This window comes from Meles meles, chromosome 19 (genome assembly GCF_922984935.1).
Source record: "Meles meles chromosome 19, mMelMel3.1 paternal haplotype, whole genome shotgun sequence".
Taxonomy (NCBI): Eukaryota; Metazoa; Chordata; class Mammalia; order Carnivora; family Mustelidae; genus Meles; species Meles meles.
The window spans coordinates 17,522,029-17,540,851 of record NC_060084.1 but is presented as its reverse complement, the minus strand read 5'-3'; the positions used below and the strand labels follow the sequence as shown (position 1 = coordinate 17,540,851).

The following is an 18,823-nucleotide window of genomic DNA, read 5'->3' as shown; positions in this document are numbered from 1 at the left end:
TCATTATGAGAAGGGGGAGATCCTTATCTTCTGATTTCCCTCTCCTCTCCACTGTGTTGGCACAGATCATTGCTGACTAGGCCTTGACATCCTCTCCCTGCAATGCCCATGGTTCCTATCACCTTCTGGGCCTGCGGGACTGGGACACCCTGTGAAGGACCCATGGTCACCTGAGGCTGCTAGGTTGACAAGACATTCAGACTGGCCAGAGTCCAGGGCAGCCCACGCCATCCTGATGCCTACCCACCCCTCTCCACTTAACCCTTGGCTGTGGACTCCTGCCTGTCCCTAGTACTGGTGAAAGGATCTCTGCGATCTCCCACTGTGGACCTGTACTAGATTGGTCTTCAGCAACCCCTCTTCTGGGGCCTAGGATGGAGGTGAGGAAGGCAGGAGTTTGAGGTCCTTGCTGGGGCCTCAGAGAAATAGTTGGACCTTCAGAGAGTAGTGTACCTCAACCACCAATGTGTTTCCCTGTACGAACACAGAGGCGTGGGTCAAGATGGTGAGTTGATTCATCCAGGCTTACTCTGAAAGGCTAGAAAGGATCAGCCATGGGCCAAGAGGAAGGAAGGAAGGAAGGAAGGGGCGTGCCAGAAGTCTTAAGACCAGCTACAGGATGATCAGGGTGTTGTCTGGCCCTCAGGAGGAAGTATGTGGAGGATCAAGACTTCAGTCTCCAAATACACTGATCTCCTCATCCTGGAGTGACCCATGGTTCTGGTCATATTGCCAGCTGTCAAATCTGCCCATTCTGTTTGCCTCTGACTCCTTGAGCAGGAAATCTGTGTCCTCTCTGGATCCCCAGTTTGCGTGGAGTGAGAATGGTAGGTGGACTCCAAGGTCAGAACAAGCACACTTGTCCTGCTCTGCTAGGAAATCTGCCAAATGGGCCATGGCCACAGGGCTGAGGCTCAAACCTACTTTCTCCGGGGCACCAGAACTGCTCAGTTCTCGAAGGGTGACTCCATAATGCCCGCAACTAAAACTTTTTAGGCCAGGCAGCCCTCACACATTGACTTCGCCTCTACCTGCCCCTCCCACCCACATTCTTAATCCCTGGACAGACGCAGGGGGACCCCTGGACCCCTTGCTTGAACCCACGTGCCATCATGGCAGGGTGTGAAGAATTGGTGTGGGGATTGCACAAACGTCCTGATCAACTCCCGATCCCCTAAGGCCCAATAACTTTCCGGGACTCACTTCTCCCATTCTTCCCCTTGTTCTGACCAGAGTGTCTCAGCAGCAGCGAGCACTGGACCCTGAGCTCACGCTGTGGCCAACCCGTTCCAGATCGCAGGTCAGGGACGAGCCAGGAATCGGGAATGAGGGCGCGCAGCGTGGACTTTGGGTACCTAAGGATGGGTTGGGTATCCAGCAGCGGCGAGCTGGGTCCGGCTGGTCCCGGACTGAACGGAGAAGCCAGGATGAACCACAATCGATCGATGCGCTCGGTATGCGGCTCAGTCTAAGGATCTGGCTTGGGATCCGCAGGGGCGGGGCAGCGAGCTCCGACTGGGAGGGACGTGCCTGGCGGCGAGTCCCTATTGGCAGGCCTTTTGGGGGAGGCGGATTCTGATTGGCCGGGCCCCTGCGGCCGAGTGCGGGCGGCGGGGTTAAGCGCGTCGCCGCCGTCCGGGCCTAGGCGCGAGCACGGAGCGCTGAATCCGCACCTTGGACCTGTTAGCGGTGGTCTCACGCAATGGGTCTTCGCGTCTGTCTCTACCATGCGACGCTGCTCCCGGGTGGCTTTCTGTTCTTCCTGCTCCTGGCAGACCCGGCGCTCCCGGTCGGACGTCCCCCTCCGGTGGTGCTGGGTGAGGCTTGGGTCCAGTCGTGGGTCCGTATGTTCGTGTGTCTTGCAGGACGTGTTGCGGGAGCGGGGAGAGGAGCTATCTTCTCGGTCTGCATCTGCTCCTAGCACGAGATCGGGAAGCACACGACTGTGTGTCTTGTCACCTGGGTCTGTTCGTCCACCTCCCGCCATGCTGGGCGCGGGTGTGGTCAACCTCTGCTCACTTTCTCCTGTAGAATATGGGATAAGTGAGAGGGCTACGGTACAGTTATCCTTCAGTACCCCTGTCTACGTCAGTCCCAAGGATTGCCTTGCTTTATGCCCATTTTTTTAGCTGGAGAGACCGAGGTCCTTTGGCCCCACTCCTGAGCCTTGGTGGGAGCTTGGGTGTTCTCTTGGTCCCAGGGCCCTCATTGTTTGTCTGGGCATGGCTAGGAAGCTGCCTCTCTGGACCCCCAACCCCATATGTTTCAGGAGGCGTTATTAAAAGGAAGCTCCTAGCCTGCCACCAAGACTCCCCCCCCACCCCCAAACTGATGAAATGGGTGGCATTGGGCCTGAGGGAGGCCTAAGGGAATCTGAGGATGGCTAAAGACAGAAATAAGGGTTGCAACAATGGCTGTGAACAGATGTGAGGAAACATGCTTTACTCTTAATCCTGCCAGACCAGTTTAGAGTGGGCTATATTGGGATTAGATAATCTCCCCTGCCTATTCCCTCCTTGGTCCTGGGCCCTGCAACTATGCAGGAGCCACAGTGTTTCCTTGTGGTGGTGGACATGGATAAGACTTCTGTCTTGGGGGCCCTGGATGCTTCATTCAAGTATTGAGTTGGTGGCCAGCCAGGACTCCTAAAGGCAGAGACATTCTAAGGTATATGTTAAATACCTAATCTGCTGCAGCATGACCCCCATGCTCTTTCTTTTTCTTCCTTTTTTTTAAAAGATTTTATTTATTTATTTGACAGACAGAGATCACAAGTAGGCAGAGAGGCAGGCAGAGAGAGGAGAAAGTAGGCTCCCCGCCGCGCAGATAGCCGGATGTGGGGCTGGATCCCAGGATCCTGGGATCATGACCTGAGCCGAAAGCAGAGCTTAATAACTGTGCCACCCAGATGCCCCCAGAGTCACAGAATCCTAATCTGCCTAGCTTCTCAGAGAGTGAAGGTGTTGGCATAAATCCTGGGAAACCCCAGTGGGCAGCAGAAGAGCTGTTCCTGTGCATAGAGCAGGGACCTGACCTTGGCTGTCAGAGGATCAGCATCCAGGGGTGACCATCCAGGTGAGACCTAAAGTGGTGGTAGAGGAAGCAGAGACCAGAGAAGTGATACAAAAGAATTGGGTGGGAAGAGACTGTAACAAGCCATTTCTAACCCCCTCAGCCTCAGTCTCCTCATCTGTAAAGTGGGCACAGTAAGGACATTCTCTCCCAGTATTATTTGAGGTGAAAGGTACATAGATATCTCTTGTCCTAGTCTTAAGCAAAAAGGGGCTTAAGAAATGACCACTGCTATTTTTAGAGGCCACACAGCCTGTCCAGGACAAGGGGCATTCAGGCACAGCGAATCTGGTGGCTTCCTCTTTTAACCAATTCCTTTTTGATGGAGACAATGGCCAAGATCTCTGCACTGTCATGCTGAAGACTCCCCACTTCTGCATCTGTATTATTAAGGGAGGTGAAGGCAGGTGCCTCTCCTGCCTCCCATGGTTTCGCTGAGGGCACTGTGAGATGATATACAGGGAGAGCATGCCCTCTTCAGGGCTAGGTTCATAGAGCCCAGAGAATGCTCAGGAGAGCCAAGAGCTGGTTGTTCACTTGGTGATCATGGGTTCTAAATGAGGATGTGCTTGGAAGGTGTCAAGGGCATGGCATGTAGAAACAGGTGAGGCCTGAAAGGTCAGTGGGAACAAATATTCTGAGTAGGGCCTTAATATTGGGCAGTGAAGCTGTGGGGATGGGTTTGAGTGTCACGAGGGCCCCAGGGCTTTGTGTAGACTAGGCTCTGTGGAGCTGGTCTCTTGACCAGCTTGGGCAGAGAGAAGTTATCCTTGGGCCGGGGCACACCCACCTCAACTGAGCCATGGCTGGAATGGTGTGATGTTTCAGGGTAGCCATCTCTGCCACGGGGTCCAGGTGTGCTGAGAGGCTAGGGCTCTCCAGAGGGTCTGCTCCCTGAAACCTTTCTGGGCTCCGAGTAGCCTGGAAGCTGCCTGTGTTCATTGCCCCCCTCCACAAACTTGTCCTGGAATGCCTTCCCTAGATTCAGTTTTGGTTGGTTAAGTGGCCCAGGGTTTTGTCTTCTTTCCCACTCCTTTGAGTGAACAAGGCTCTCCTCTGTAGCCTGGAACAGCTGTGGGTAGAAGGCCTTTGGGTTCAAGCCTCAGGGGTCCCCAGCCTGCCAGCTCCAGGGCCTCATGCGTGCTCTGTCTCTCTCTGCAGTGCCCGGCGATTTGGGCAACCAGCTGGAGGCAAAGCTAGACAAGCCAACGGTTGTGCACTATCTCTGCTCCAAGAGGACGGACAGCTACTTCACACTCTGGCTCAACCTCGAACTGCTGCTGCCTGTCATCATTGACTGCTGGATTGACAATATCAGGTGGGGGCTGGGGCACAGATGGTGTGCTGCTCACAGACCCAGCCTAGAGAAATCTCTAGAACCCATTTTTGTCTCTTCCCCACTCAGCAGACCCTGAGGTCACTGATCTCTTGCCCTTCTCATTTCCTCAGGCTGATTGGCACCAACTCTGCACCCTCCCAGACAGAACTTTCTTCCATTTCCTGCTGCTCCTGTCCCTACCTCTCCAGTTTATGCCTTGTGATTCACACCTTGTGCATGAATTCCTGTTTTTTGGGGTTTTTTAAAAGATTTTATTTGGGCACCTGGGTGGCTCAGTTGGTTAAGAGTCTGCCTTTGGCTCAGGTCATGATCTCAGGGTCCTGGGATCGAGCCCCACATCAGGCTCCCTGCTTAGGAAGTCTGCTTCTCTCTCTCCCTCTGCCCCTCCCCTTGCTCCTTCTCTTCCTTACTTGCTCACTGGTTCTATCAAATAAATAAAATACACACACACAAAAAATCTCTACATCTGACTCACAGTCTCGAGATACAGGTCCCATGCTTCACCGACTGAGCCGGCCAGGCGCCCCCTTACATGAAGATTCTATGCTCCAGCCCCTATTCATAGCCTCAGAATGGGTGTACCCCTTCCCTTGCCTCTGAGTTGGCCACTGGCCCCTCAGCTTCTTGTTCCTCCTGGGATATACCAGGTCTCTATGTCTTTGTACATACGGTTCTTTGAGCCCGGAATCTACTTCTGCCTTTGCCTTATAAATTCCTTCCCATTCACTCTTTAAAACCAGAGCCTGGTCCTTCTGAAAAGTTTCCCTTGCCACTCCCCAGAGCTCTTAACCTTTCCTTCCTCCAGGCCACATGCCTGTTTCCTTTCATCTTTATCAGGTGCCATAGCTTTGCTTCCAAGGATGTTTCCCCGCTAATAAGATGATAATGTTTTGGGAATTACTGCTTATTGAATACAGGCACTGTCCATATTACATACTTTCTTTCATTTAGTCTTACAGCAACCCTCTGAGACAGGTACTTTTTTCAGATGAGGAAATCTGGAAATCAGAAGAGGAAACTTAAAAAGCGTTACAAAGTTGCCTCGGGTCACTCAACTAATAAGTGGCAGAAGCAAGATGTAAACCCAGATTGCATGACCCTGAGCTAAGACCCAGCTCCCTGAAGGCAGAGCTTGTATCTTGTTTATCTTTGTAAACACAGAACCCGGAACACAATTGGTGCTCAGTAAATGTTTGAGCTGAATGGAGTTTCACAAACTAAATTTTTTTCCTGGGGACATACTGGCTCATTCTCCAGGTGTTTTGCCTTTCCCGGTTGTTTGTTTATGACATGGGCTTTGTTGACTTTTTCCTCTTCTGTACATGATCGGGTTATTTCTAGGCTGTTGATCTGCAAATCTATTTTTATACCAGAGACGTGGTCTCAGGTACTGCCAATGGGCGTTTCGGGCTGATACTGAGAGGGGCTTGTCAACGTTCATGGACTTCTGACCTGTTTAGAGCTGCTTTGGCTTTGTAGAAAGTTTTCTCCACTTTGCTGAGTGGCCTCTGGGTTCATTGACAAGTTGCCCTAGAGAAAATGGGCTCCCAGGACCCATTATTTGGGTCAAAGTTGGTACCTTGTCAGCTTTCTGTGGCTGATCTCAGGGGATTCGAACTCAGGGCCATCAAGGATTGCAGGTCTAGCCTGTATTTTCTTTTCTCTCTCTTTTTTTAAAAAAAGATTTTATTTATTTATTTGACAGAGGGAGACACAGTGAGAGAGGGAACACAAGCAGGGGGAGTGGGAGAGGGAGAAGCAGGCCTCTTGCAGAGCAGGATGCCCGATGCGGGACTTGATCCCAGGACCCTGGAATCATGACCCGAGCCAAAGGCAGTTGCTTAAAGACTGAGTCACCCAGACACCCCTAGCCTGTGTTTTCTTGGGCACATTTTTCTGCTTGATAGCAGGGAGGCCAGAACAGAGTTCCTGGTCTAGCACAAAGCTTTCCTTCTGTCTCCCACTGCCCTGTCCTGTCATTCTTCCTGGCCTTGTTCGTCCATCCACGTAGCAGCCACAGGTGTGTAGGCCCTGAGGTGGGGCTTTCTCTGTTTGGTTCTGTTGTGTGCTACACTTACCCTCTCCTTTGCCCTGTGATGTTTTGTGGTGGTTGGGAGGAGCTGAATCCACAGAGATGGGGCTGTGGGTGCCTGCAATGTTAGGCTGCCTGCCTTTTGGGTCAAGTGTGATGTGGATGGCAGAGCCAGGCCTCACACTTACCTTTCCTAGCCAAGTCCAAGAGCTGCATTCTGAGGTGGATGACACCGAGAAGGAACTATCACTTTGACGAGTGTCCTTGGGTTAATCTTCGGAATGGGTCTTGGTTAGGGTCCTCAGGTGGATGTGATTCCTCTGATCTTTGCTTCATAAACTTGCTTTGTTACTTTTTAGTCTCCCCTATACTTCCTGCCAAACGCAAGGATAGTAAGGGACATGGCTCAGGATCCAGGGCAGTATTAGGATACACCAGGTTCAGTGGCACCTCTGGATCACTAGCTCAATGTCCTCCCCTGACAGGCTGGTCTACAACAGCACGTCCCGGGCCACCCAGTTCCCAGATGGTGTGGATGTGCGCGTCCCTGGCTTTGGGGAGACTTTCTCACTAGAGTTCCTGGACCCCAGCAAAAGCAGTGTGGGTATGTAGCCCTTGCTCATGGCCGCCAGGAAATGGGGCTGGAAGTTCTGCTATATTCCTGGAGTGGGAGAAGTGCTCTTCGTTTGAAAGGGTAGTCTGTAAACTGTCTCTAATCACTATCACAATCTAGCCACTGAGTCTCACAGTTTTCCCTTGGGGATCTTTCTACAGTAGATGTCCCAGTCTCCTTGTTGGGCATGGCGTGGGGGTTAGCACTGCCTGTCCTCTCTCTAATTCCCATACATTACTGTCTACAGGTTCTTATTTCCATACCATGGTAGAGAGCCTTGTGGACTGGGGCTACACACGGGGTGAGGATGTCCGGGGGGCCCCCTATGACTGGCGCCGAGCCCCAAGTAAGTGGTTACTCTTGCTTCCTCCCTGACATCTTGCGGGGTGGGGATGAGGAGGTCACAGTCACCATAGGCCCTGGGTTCTCCCCTACCCCCGGGGCCCTCTTGTGTCTAGCCTAGCAATCACAGATGTCACCCCTAGTCAGTCTGCCCTGTCCTTCCCCATCCCTCCCCCCAAAATTTCTGGGCCTCTGAGCCCTGGGGAGAGAGAATGAGGCTGAGGAGGAGAAAAGGAGCTCCTAGGTTTCCTCCCATCTTGGGAAAGAAGACCATTCCCCCTTGGATTTTAGCATTCTCATCACCCACCTAGTCTTGGATCTGGCCTGAAGAACATTTAGTGGTTCAGGCCCCAGGATCCTTCCTTCCTGACTACTGCCTGGCTCTGGCCTACAGATGAAAATGGGCCCTACTTCCTGGCCCTCCGGGAGATGATCGAGGAGATGCACCAGCTGTATGGGGGCCCTGTGGTGCTGGTTGCCCACAGCATGGGCAACATGTACACACTCTACTTTCTGCAGCGACAGCCACAGGCCTGGAAGAACAAGTATATCCGTGCGTTTGTGGCACTGGGTGCGCCCTGGGGGGGCGTGGCCAAGACTTGGCGTGTCCTGGCCTCAGGTAAGACCCTGCCTGACCTAGCAAGTATTGGGGGGATGGGGGCTGATGTCAGGGATGGTGTCCTCTCTTTCCTTCAGCAGTGTCCTCCCGGGCCACCTTGTGTCTCTTCTCTTGGGTGAGGATCCTTCATTCTCCAGAGTCATATGCTTTTCCAGCCATCTTTTTTTTCCGAAAGAGAACCTAACACTTTCCAAAAGGGAACCTAACAATTTCGTCCCACTAGGTGATGGCCGTGGTTATCCGTGTACATTTTTTTTTTCCAGTGTGTCCAGGCAGTGGCACAAGTGTTGGTCACACAGGCACTTGCTTGTGCCTGTGTCTTCACACATACACTGTCCTCTGGCCTGGCTGGCCCAACTCGGTCTGACCCCAAATTCTTTGGGGGAGCCTTCTCCCTTTCTTCCTTTCCACCTTTGCCCCACAGAAGGAAAGTTGGGCTGCAGTTTCCTGTTTATGAGTTAGACCTCCATCTGGGGCAGTGGGGAGCCCTTGTGGGTAACGCAGGGAGGAAGCAGGTGCAGATTTCTTTGGGCTTCCTTGCCTGGCAGTGGGGAAAGCTGCCACCTCCTCCCCCAATCCTCCCCAGTTCACCTGCCTTTTTATGGCTGTCAGCGTGCTAGCTGTAGCCGTGTGGCTTTCCTCCCTCCCTCTGCTAGAACTGGGGGTGAACCCATGTTCCCTTACTTTAGGAGCCACAAGCCGCAGCTGTGCTCAGCATGTGAGGAGCTTTCTTCCTCATATCATCAGCACTGCCTGACCTACTTGTTGGTCAACTGATAGTTGCCATCACGTGAGACCCAGTGCCTCTCCCCGGTAGTGACGCCGGATTGGCTGGACGATGAATCCAGATATAGTGAGGACTCATTATAGCCAGCTACTCTGTCCAGCCTGGACCTGAAAGGACAGATGGAGGCATGCCTGCGTCTGAGACAGGAGCTGTGGTGGGGCTCGGGTTCCAGCCTTTCCCAGCCTCCCTGTGAATCCCTTTAGAGCTGTGCCTCAGGTTCTGGGAAACTGTGCTGTCAGGTCCTGACAGGGGCGTGGTAGTCATGGACTAGCTAGGGGCTCCCTTTTCCTCAGGGGTCCTAACAGCCAGACCCCACAAGGGCTGAAGGCCTCTGGTCAGTCAGAGAGGTGCAGGGATGGGTGGCTGTGGGCCCTGAATAGATCACATGACCCCTGTTAACAAGTTCCAGCTCACTCCCCAGAGGCCTCACCGGCTGTGTTGTTGGCATTCCTGTGTGAGAAAGCTTCCCGTTCTGCCTGCAGCCTCCCCTCCTGCCTCGACTCCTGCTGGCCTGGGTGCCTGGGCCAGTGACAGGCAGATGAGTGGCATACGACCGGGGTGGCTGGCGGCAGGCCTGAGACTGAGCCTGGGAAAAGGGAAACATTTTCATAACTCCGTGTAAGAAAAGAAAGGAATGTGTCTCTGGGCTGCCAATGTGCTGATTGACCTTCTGCAAGGTCAGTGCCCACAAATGGTGACAAGTGCCCAGTGGAGGGTGCCGTTTACACAATGAATCACCTCGTGGGTATGCACTGCCTAAATCCCTGGTGACGAAGTGCAGAAGGAAAGAAACAAATCACGCTCACGTGCTTCCCAGGTAGAGCAGAAATAAGGGGAACATGGGAGTTATAATGCGGATGACAGTGTGGAGGCGCGGGATTGCTGACCGGGCCCCTCCCAGGGGGCTCCCCCGTAGAGGCCCTGGCTGCACCGTGCTCCCCAGCCAGTGTGCGCGCCTGAGCACAGACTGAGCGAGCCCTTTCCCTGCAGGAGACAACAATCGGATCCCAGTCATCGGGCCCCTGAAGATCCGGGAGCAGCAGCGGTCTGCCGTCTCCACCAGCTGGCTGCTGCCCTACAACTACACCTGGTCATCTGGGAAGATCTTCGTACACACCCCCACAACCAACTACACGCTGCGGGACTATCGCCGCTTCTTCCAGGACATCAGCTTCAAAGATGGGTGGCTCATGCGGCAGGACACGGAGGGGTTGGTTGAAGCCACGGTGCCTCCCGGCGTGCCGCTGCACTGCCTCTACGGCACCGGTGTCCCCACGCCAGACTCCTTCTATTACGAGAGCTTCCCAGACCGGGATCCCAAAATCTGCTTTGGTGACGGCGATGGCACCGTGAACTTGCAGAGCGCCCTGCAGTGCCAGGCCTGGCGCGGACACCAGGAGCAGCAAGTGTCATTGCAGGCGCTGCCGGGCAGCGAGCACATAGAGATGCTGGCCAATGCCACCACCTTGGCCTACCTGAAACGTGTGCTCCTTGGGCCCTGATCCCCGTGCCAGGCAGGGCTGTGGGATGGTGTGGCCATAGCTGCTTCTCTTGTCCTCTGGGGCTCTCGCGGCCCATGAGTGGAGTGGTCTATGACTGACTGCCTAAGGTTCTCAGTCTTGGGTTGTGACATGTCTGCCACTGGGAAGTGCTGTTTCTTATCCTTCCTCTCTGGGAGGGAAGAAGGAAGAAATAGTCTGGCCTCACTTGAGGGATCCTTGCTGGGAAGAATGCTGCTGCTGATGGGATTGCTCTGACCTCAGGACTGGCTCCGCAGGCGGATCGGCTGGCACCTGGCCCCAATCCCGAACTCAGGGGCCATTTGTTCCTCATACCCCTGTGGCCTTTTCACACTCACCCACCAGGCCCTGGTCCCTCAGTCTTGCTCTGAGGGATATTACTGAGCTGTGGTCCCTGTCCCTAAAGGTCCCAGGGATGGGCTTCTGGTCCCTACGGTGATCTTCCCACAAACTGGCCACAGGTAGGCTTGCTACTGGCTGTGAGTGGCCGGAGCTGCTGGCTTCCCTGTGGCCTCGTTGCTCAACAGCCTGACTGTGGCTTTTTGGAGCAGCCTGGTTCCTCCTGCAGGCAGGGGCGGGTTGTATTCTCTGTGGTTCCCAGGTCCTGGGACATTCACTCCTACCTCCCTTACCTCCAAGAGCAGCCTAGCTCAGGACTGGGCAGCAGGGGGCCCTCCATTTCTTGGGGGCTCTGTCCCTGGAGCCTTGATCCCCTTGGTTGGGCTGTTACCCACAGTATTGATGCTGGTTCCCTTTGCCCTGGGACTGTGGTTCAGGGATGAGAGCAGGGCTCAGTCCCATGGCCTTTTAGGTACTTGTGAAGAAAACTCAAGGAAGCAGCTGAGGCCATTCAGAGCTACCCTGAGCTGCCCTCTTGTTAACTCCACCACCACATTACCACCCTGCCCTAGGGTTTTTCTAGCACCCAGGTGGGCTGGCACAGGGCTGAGAAGAGGTAGGGCTCTTGCCCATCTTGCCTAGCACCTACTCCCACCAGACAGCTCAGTGGTGTTTAGTCTGCAGGGAACTAGCCCAGAAACTTGAGTGGGTCCCTTAGAGAGCCAGGTGGCTCGGGGCTCCCCTGGGGGTTTTCTGTCTGTTCCAGAGGTGCTTCACGGATCTTCCTATAGTAGCAGGGATGGATGGAGAGTCCGAATCTGCCTTGGGGACAGTCATCTCTAAGTGGGCAGTGGCTATAGGCCAAGACTGGAATCTGGCTTCTAGGATGTGACCCCAGAGCCACAGTCAGGCTGGACCGTGCTGCTCTCCCACCGGGTTTCTGTGGATCTGGATTTTCTCTGTTGGGAATATACCCAGCATCTCTCTCTCCTTTTATTCCTGGGTGGTGGGCTCCTCATGGAGCTCTAAGCAGGCTGTACCTTGATTCTGGCAATAAAAATACTCTGGATGCTGTAAAGTACCCTGGCTGAAGCTCTGTTCTGAGCATGAGAGGAGGGAGGTAGTGGAGTGGTGAAGGGGATAAAGAGGCAGGTAATCAGGAGCTAGACCTTTCCTGAAGCCTTGATGGGTTCTCTCAGCACCAAGGAAAGCATGGGTTCTGTGCACCTATTCGGGCTTTATCCTCCTGCTCCATCTCCTGGAGTCTGCTTCCTCTGCTGGGCTTAAGAACCAGGACCTGAAACATTCCCATTGGAATGTGGCTCCTGCATTCCCGTGGCTCCTGCCTTCCCTCTGCTCCTGCTTGACTGGCAGGCCCCACGTGCTGCCGTAGAGCGGGGGGGCAATCCTGCAGGTCACCCTGGCTGGACTCTCTTTCCCAGCCTTTTTGTCCTCTCTCAACTTTCAGGTCTCAGCATCTTTTGATCTTAGAGTTCTTTTTAAGACACACCCCATCTACTTTGTTTCTTCAGATTGTCTGCCCACCATCTGTCTCTCTCCCTACAGAGACTGAGGGAGGAGAAACTAGGCTGAGACTAGGACAGAGACGAAGATGGGCAGAGACCAAGACTGGGAGTCAGTGGAGATGGATAAAGACAGAGAAACAGAGAGCCTGATACAGGGAAACATGTATAGAGATGGGGTCCAGGACTGTCTGTGGTGCGGAGCTCAGAGAGGGGTTTTAGGGCAATGCGGGGTGGTGAGAGCCCCAGTTCCTGCCGCCTCCACATGGCCTGGGCTTTATGCTTTAATACACCCTGGACCACTAGAGGGCGCTCTGAACCCTCACTGCGCTAGTTACTGGCCAAACCTGGAAGAGGGGTGGCCCAGAGAGGGTGAGGATGCCCAGCGATACATGGGTCTAGCTGCAATTGCTGGCCTTGGTAAAAGGATAACAACACAAAAGGGTGCAAACCCTTACCTCCAGGTCCTGCCCAGCCCGAGTCCCAGCTCTGTGCTGACACCAACCCTCCCATGCCACTCCTTGTGGTGGCCTTACAGCCACCTACTCACCCCTGACCTGTTTCAGCCCCACTGCCATCGTTGGTTTCACAGCTGCAGAGAGAGGGCATGGAGCCACAGCAGGCTTTAACACCAGCCAACTGGGGTTCAAATATGACCTCTACCAGCTCCAGGCAAGTAGCCTGGGGAGTCTTCTTACCTCCCTGAGCCTCAGTGTGCTCATCTGAAGAATGGAGCTGAATAAATGTACCCTGCGCGTGGTCTTGAGGAACATGGTTGCTATTGGGGAACATCCGATCAGTGCTTGCTGCATAGTGGGCTTTCATGGAGGGTTGTAACCGGGTGTGAGACAGCAAAGCCAGACAGCTGGATGCTGGCAGGTCATGTATGCGTTTGTTGCAGAGATAAGTGGACCAGCTGCCATCGAGTGACACAAGTGAGCAGAGAGTCCTTCCTCCGCCTGGCCAGGGAGACAGACAAAGATCCAGGGGTCAAAGGGTCAGATTCTAAAGACTCCAAACGTACACATACTCTTATTCACACTTAGGGAGGGTATTCTAAGCAGAGAGCACAAGGGGGCCATACCAGTGAGGGTTCTTCTAAGATCATTGTCTCAGGTCTTTAGGTAGGAGAATGGAAGGGTTTTTAGGCAGAGGAGATTCAAAGTCATTCCCCTCTGGGGATGGGTTAGAAGAAACGGTGGGGATTGGGAGGCTACTAGAGCTGGAGTGAAGAAAACCATGAGAACACGTTGCAGGTCCTTGGGAGGGCGGGGCAGGAGGAGGAAGGGTCCACGGTGCTGCCCATTTCTCGCGGTGTCACTGGGTGATGGGGAACAGGGGTTTGGGTATGGTCGGTCTGGAATTAGAGGGTGTGCAATTGTAAACACGTGTCTGGGGGAAATGACTCCATGTCCCAGGAGAGCGTCATGGCTTGAGGTTGTGGACAGGAAGCTAAGGGGGAGGGCTCAGCTGCCCATGAGGTCAGAAGACCCTAGAAGAGTCCCAGAGTTACCAGACGAAAAGAGGCCCTAGAAGGAGAGGAGGAGGAGCGGCCAGGGGTAGAGGAAGACAGGAAGGTGCACCTTCCCCCAGAGGGTGTCAGTAGGGTCACACAAGTTGAGGACCTAAAAATGTCCTCAAACCTGAGCCCCAGGAAGGCGGGGCGGGGCGGGGAGAGGGGCGGTGTTCGCTACGGAATCACGACCGTGTCCCTGTGTCTGTGGAGGCCTCAGTGGACTTGAGCCGGGTCTGAGCAGTGAATGTGGGAGGACAGGTCCCGGGTCTGTGTCTTCCTAAGGTGCGTAGCGGAGGGGCTGGTGGTGAACGGGGCATGGAGGCTGTTTAGAGCTCCTTGTGTAAGCTGTTTGGCTAAGAGCCACAAAGGAACGGGCTGTGCGGGCCATTTAGAGCGAGGGCGGCCGGGCCCTGGTCACCGGCAGCCAAGAGCACGGAGACGCTGGAACCGCACTCCCGAGCCAGGCCGGCCGATCCCTCGGGCCACGGCGGCCCCAGAGGCCCAGAAGCGCCGCCGCCAACCAACCCCACGCGGAGCTAGGCGTCCTGTCCCGACGCGGGGCGCGCTGTCGCGATCCGGCGGCGCGTGACGTGGCGGGGGCGGGGCCTGGGCGGCCGCGGCGGCCGCGGCGGTCGAGCGAGCGAGCATCCTGTCTGCGTCTGGCTACTGCGAGGTAACGGGCCGCGGGCAGGCGAGCGGGGGAAGCGGGGCCGGGGCCGAACCCGGACCGGGGCCGGGGCCGGGGCCGGGGTCGCGTCCTGGAGGCCGAACCCTCCGCGCGGCCGCCGCCGCCGCGTGCTTGGTGCGGGGTGCGGGCCCGCCAAGCCCGGCGCGGGGCGGGCCGGCGGCACGTGAGAGACGCCGCGGCGAGAGCGTGTGGGAGGGTGACGCTGTGCGTGTGAGAGGGACCGCGAGCGTGAGGGTGGCTCCAGGAGTGTGGGGAACCCTGAGTCTAAGACTGAGCGTGTGAGAAAAACTACGGGTGTGTGTGTGGGGGTGTGTGTGTATGAGAGAGAGACCTCCCCCTCCCCCGAGTCTGAGAGTGACTGTGTGAGTGTGCAAGAAACAGCCTGAGTGAGCAAATGACAGTGTGGGAGACACTTTGGTGAGAAGGAGGCTCTGGGTGTGATGAGAGACGAATAGGCGCCCTAGATCAGAAGGGGGTTGGGGGGAGAGGGAGGGAGGGAGGGAAAGAGAGAGAGAGAGAGAGTGTGTGTGTGTGTGTGTGTGTGTGTGAGAGAGAGAGAGAGAGAGAGAAAGAGAGAGAGAAACCCTGAGGGTAGGAGAGTCTGAGAGTGAGGGTGACTCCAGAAGTGCGGGAGAGGCTGAGAGTGTGAGGGACACTGTGGTGATAAGAGTCCCCGAGTGCGATGCTGTGTGAGAGACTGGGAAATCCTGGAGGGTGCGTGTGATGAGAAAGAGAACCTGGGCGGTGAGAAGCTGCAAGTGAGAGGACGGCGTGCAAGGCTCCCCTCGCACGCCTCCCCTCGGGCAGGATCAGGGCTTCCTGGGATGCTGCGGGATGGTCTAGGGCCTGGGCTTGCAGCCCTGGCCTGTTGGCACCGGGGGACTGTGTGCTCCTGCTTTGATGGCTCTCTCTTGTGTCTTCATGTCCTGTCACCTTGTTTGATCATCTCATGTGATAAATGGAAGGAGATATTTGTAAAACATTCTGAGAATTCTTCTCTAAGCACTAAGCAAACAGTCTGGGTACCACATTGTGTAATGGTCAGTATAAATGGGAATCAATATTTAACAGATGTTTTTGAGTGCCCCTTGTGTGCACTGGGCTGTGTGCTTGGTGACACAGTTCAAAAGAATTCCGTCTCTGCCCTTGATAGGGGAAAAAAGCACTGCCAGCAAATCTAGCATCGTGGTAGCAGAATGCTCCGCTCCACCATCTGGTGCTTCTCTGAGAGCTGCTCTCTGATTTGAAGATCTGGGAGGAGCAGACTTTTTGAAAGTCTGTGAGTGCTTCCTGAGCTCATTTTTGGTCTCTCTTCGCTTGCTGTGAAGCCCTTTAGGTGGAAACTGCCCAGGCTGCCTACATTACGAAGGTGCCCTTGTGGGCTAATGGCTTTTGCTTCCCAACTTTGTTTTCAGCCTGCCATTCAAGTTCTTATATTTGATTTCCCTGCCCTAACAAATAAGCAGAAAACCACACACAAGATTTTTTTTCCTTTCTTCCTTCTTCCCTGTCTGGCGAAGGGTGTATTTTTACTGCAGACTAAAAGTGAATACCGTTATGTGACTGATCTCCTTGGCCCTTCTTGGTACAGGAAATTTCCTGACCTCTGTCCTGTGTATTTCCTGCTATAGTCTCCAGGACGTGAATACATTTCTACAAAAGTGACCGAAGCAGGGCTTACAGGACCTGGGACTTGGGGAGCAGCAGCTGTCTAGACATGAATGATTTGAGATGACGGGGCTAGTTCTCTGACACGTGTGGGCTGGTTGCTTCAGTTACAGTCCACTGTGGGTGTGATGGAACTTCTCAGTAACTGAGTGCTGCCCCTGCCAGGCATGTAAAACTTTAATTTTACAAAGGGAAAAATCATCTTGCTGCTTACTAGATTCTTTTTTTTTTTTTTTAGATTCATTTTTTTGATAAGCTGCCTCTTACTCTTTGTTGCAGAGGTTAAATGGCCAAGACAGACAAATGGAATTAGGCCTTGCTGTGGAGACTTCCATTTTCTTCTCAGTACCTGACCATTTATGATGAGGCAGCTTATGAAAGTGTGATGTTTGCTTATTTCCTCACAGGTGAATATTATTGCTCTGTTCTCTATTAGATCTTGGATCTTTGGGATTTGTGAAGTTTCAGTTATTTGTGCACCATATGAATAGGATGCTATTAATGAGAGTGGCTCACATATAATTAACAGTTATGTAACACTATATTATATAAAATTTATATTAAATTTTATCATTTTCTAAAGAGTAATTGTGGTGGTTTATAATTAAAGATACTTCAGTGAGGTCGTTAAAACGAAATTGAAAACCGAAGTCAGTGGAAAAGACTAGATACCACAGACTGTTGAAAGTGAGGGTATTTATTCACTGTGATTGGGTACTGAATTTGATACTGAGTTTCCTGGTATCTTGGGTAAAAAGATAAATGTAGAGTTACATAACTTTTTCATTTGATAAGGGTACTATATATATACGTAGAGAGAGAGAGAGAGAAGGAGAGTTAAGCATTAAAAAAATTAACGCCTGTTAATTGTGGGAAATATATAAATCTCAGAAAAGCTTAGAATATAAAGAGTCCACGTTTTCACCACAGTAGAGATTTTAGTATTTTTCTCAACAATATTTTCATCAATTATAAAAGAGTTTTTTTTTTTTTTTTTTCCTAAAGATTTGTTTATTTGGGATCCCTGGGTGGCTCAGTTAGGTCTCCGCCTTTGGCTTGGGTCATGATCCCAGGGTTCTGGGTTGAGTCCCATGTCAGGCTCCCTGCTAGGTGGGGAGCCTGCTTCTTCCTCTGCCTGCTGCTCCCCTGCTGCTCCCTCTGCTTATGCTCAGGCACTCTCTCTCTGACAAATAAATAAATGAAATCTTTAAATAAATAAAAATTTATTTATTTGTTTTGAGAGAGAAAGAGAGCATGGGCATGGAAGGAGGGGCAGAGGAAGAAAAAGCCTTTTTTTTTTAAGATTTTATTTATTTATTTGACAGACAGAGATTACAAGTAGGCAGAGAGAAGAGGAAGCAGGCTCCCTGCTGAGCAGAGAGCCTGATGCCAGGCTTGATCCCAGGACCCTGGGATCATGACCTGAGCCCCCGAAGGCAGAGGCTTTAACCCACTGAACCACCCAGGCGTCCCAGAGGGAGAGAAAGTCTTAAGCAGACTCTGTGTTGAGCACAGAGCCCAATGTGAGGCTTGGTGCCACCCCCCTGAGATCATAACCTGAGCCAAAACCAGGAGTCAGACATTTAACCAACTGTGCCACCCCGGTGCCCCTATAAAAGAGTTTTAAAATCCAGCTTTTAAAATAGTCTTTGTAGCTGAACTTTGAAAGATTCTTCTTTCTTTTCCCCCCTGAAAATTGCATGTGGTAGTTTCATGGTTAAATTTTCATGAGGAAATGTTAGTTGTCTTATGAGTTCCTTTGTTATCTGGTGCAGGAGCCTGTAAAACAGGATGAAAACCTACTAGAAAGCTGCATTGTTTCCTTACAGGCTGGGTTTAATGCTAGTTTTTCAAGACAGAAACTTAGCAGGTACACTGAATGATTTAATGGAAATAGTCTTCAATAGTGATTTTAGAGAAAGAGAGACTGAAAATCTCATACTGTGTGTGATCTTCACATACCGATTTCTCTTATCAGTTGGATAAAAATTGAAGGCAGGAAGATAGCCAGTTCAGAGAAGATGATCTGGTAAGATTTTGTTGCATACTCTTTCCCCCAAATACCAGGCTACTGAGTTGGAGATAGTGGCTTAGTTAGGAGCTCCTTGATTTTCATCCCATTGTTGCAGAAGGTTTGCAAGTCTGCTCTGTAGGGATAGGATAAACAATGCATGCCACACAGGTACGGACTGCTGTAGATAGAATGGTGACTAATTGAATGCAAATGAATTTAAAACCATTATTGTGGTCATAGTTGCTTTTTATCATTTTTTCCCCATCATCTGTTATTTAAAGAACAACTACTTTGACAAAATGATAGGAACCACTGTCTCAGACTGAAGATTACTTCTCTTTACTTAAGGCTTTTTTTGCTTATTGTTCTAGCAAGCAGGTGGCTCAAGGTGTTAGACTTTTAGTAGGGTTTGTTGTGTATTTTTTTCTTTTAGCTATTCTGTCCTTGGTATATTTTATTCAGTGATCATGGACTGAGTACTGAGCCTGTGCTAGGCCTTGTACTGGGTGCTATTAAAGTAGATCAGGAACTCACAAACTAGTTGGGAGACTGAAGCTATGTAAATGCGACAAAATGAGGGGGCTGCTAAGCAGAAGTATGTACTAGAAATTTTATGGGGACAAGGAGATATATGGAGAAAGATGGCAGCTAGGCTGTTGGGGAAAAGGTGGGAGAAGAGTGTTAGAAGCAGAGAGCTCAGTATGAACAAAGATGTGTTTGTCTGATGGACTTTGGAAACCCTGGACTACTC

General features: G+C 52.4%; 2 protein-coding genes across 5 annotated transcripts in view; both read left to right on the top strand.

Moving 5' to 3' along the window:
* The first annotated feature begins 1,591 nt into the window (after positions 1 to 1,591).
* Positions 1,592 to 11,735, top strand: PLA2G15 (phospholipase A2 group XV). The gene is made up of 6 exons (XM_045989048.1): positions 1,592 to 1,817; positions 4,234 to 4,390; positions 6,929 to 7,047; positions 7,304 to 7,402; positions 7,793 to 8,017; positions 9,795 to 11,735. Exons 1-6 carry the CDS (start codon positions 1,703 to 1,705, stop codon positions 10,304 to 10,306), a joined length of 1,227 nt encoding a protein of 408 aa, XP_045845004.1. The 5' UTR covers positions 1,592 to 1,702; the 3' UTR covers positions 10,307 to 11,735.
* A 2,566-nt stretch (positions 11,736 to 14,301) lies between these two features.
* SLC7A6 (solute carrier family 7 member 6) overlaps positions 14,302 to 18,823 on the top strand; it is a 33,704-nt gene continuing 29,182 nt past the window's right edge. The window contains exons 1-2 of one of the 4 annotated variants that reach the window (XM_045988967.1): positions 14,311 to 14,375; positions 16,338 to 16,465. In XM_045988967.1, coding sequence (XP_045844923.1) covers positions 16,444 to 16,465 — 22 coding nt within the window. In that variant the 5' untranslated portion in view covers positions 14,311 to 14,375; positions 16,338 to 16,443. Of the gene's footprint in view, positions 14,376 to 16,337; positions 16,466 to 18,036; positions 18,088 to 18,823 lie in introns of those variants that run through there. The other 3 variants (XM_045988966.1, XM_045988965.1, XM_045988964.1) reach the window with 3 other exon arrangements.

Bases quoted from the DNA above. Each gene is read 5' to 3' on its own strand.
- PLA2G15 (XM_045989048.1), top strand. From the start codon at position 1,703: ATGGGTCTTCGCGTCTGTCTCTACCATGCGACGCTGCTCCCGGGTGGC. The intron at 4,391-6,928 runs GTGGGGGCTGGG...CTCCCCTGACAG, and splicing joins TGCTGGATTGACAATATCAG to GCTGGTCTACAACAGCACGT. The intron at 8,018-9,794 runs GTAAGACCCTGC...CTTTCCCTGCAG, and splicing joins TTGGCGTGTCCTGGCCTCAG to GAGACAACAATCGGATCCCA.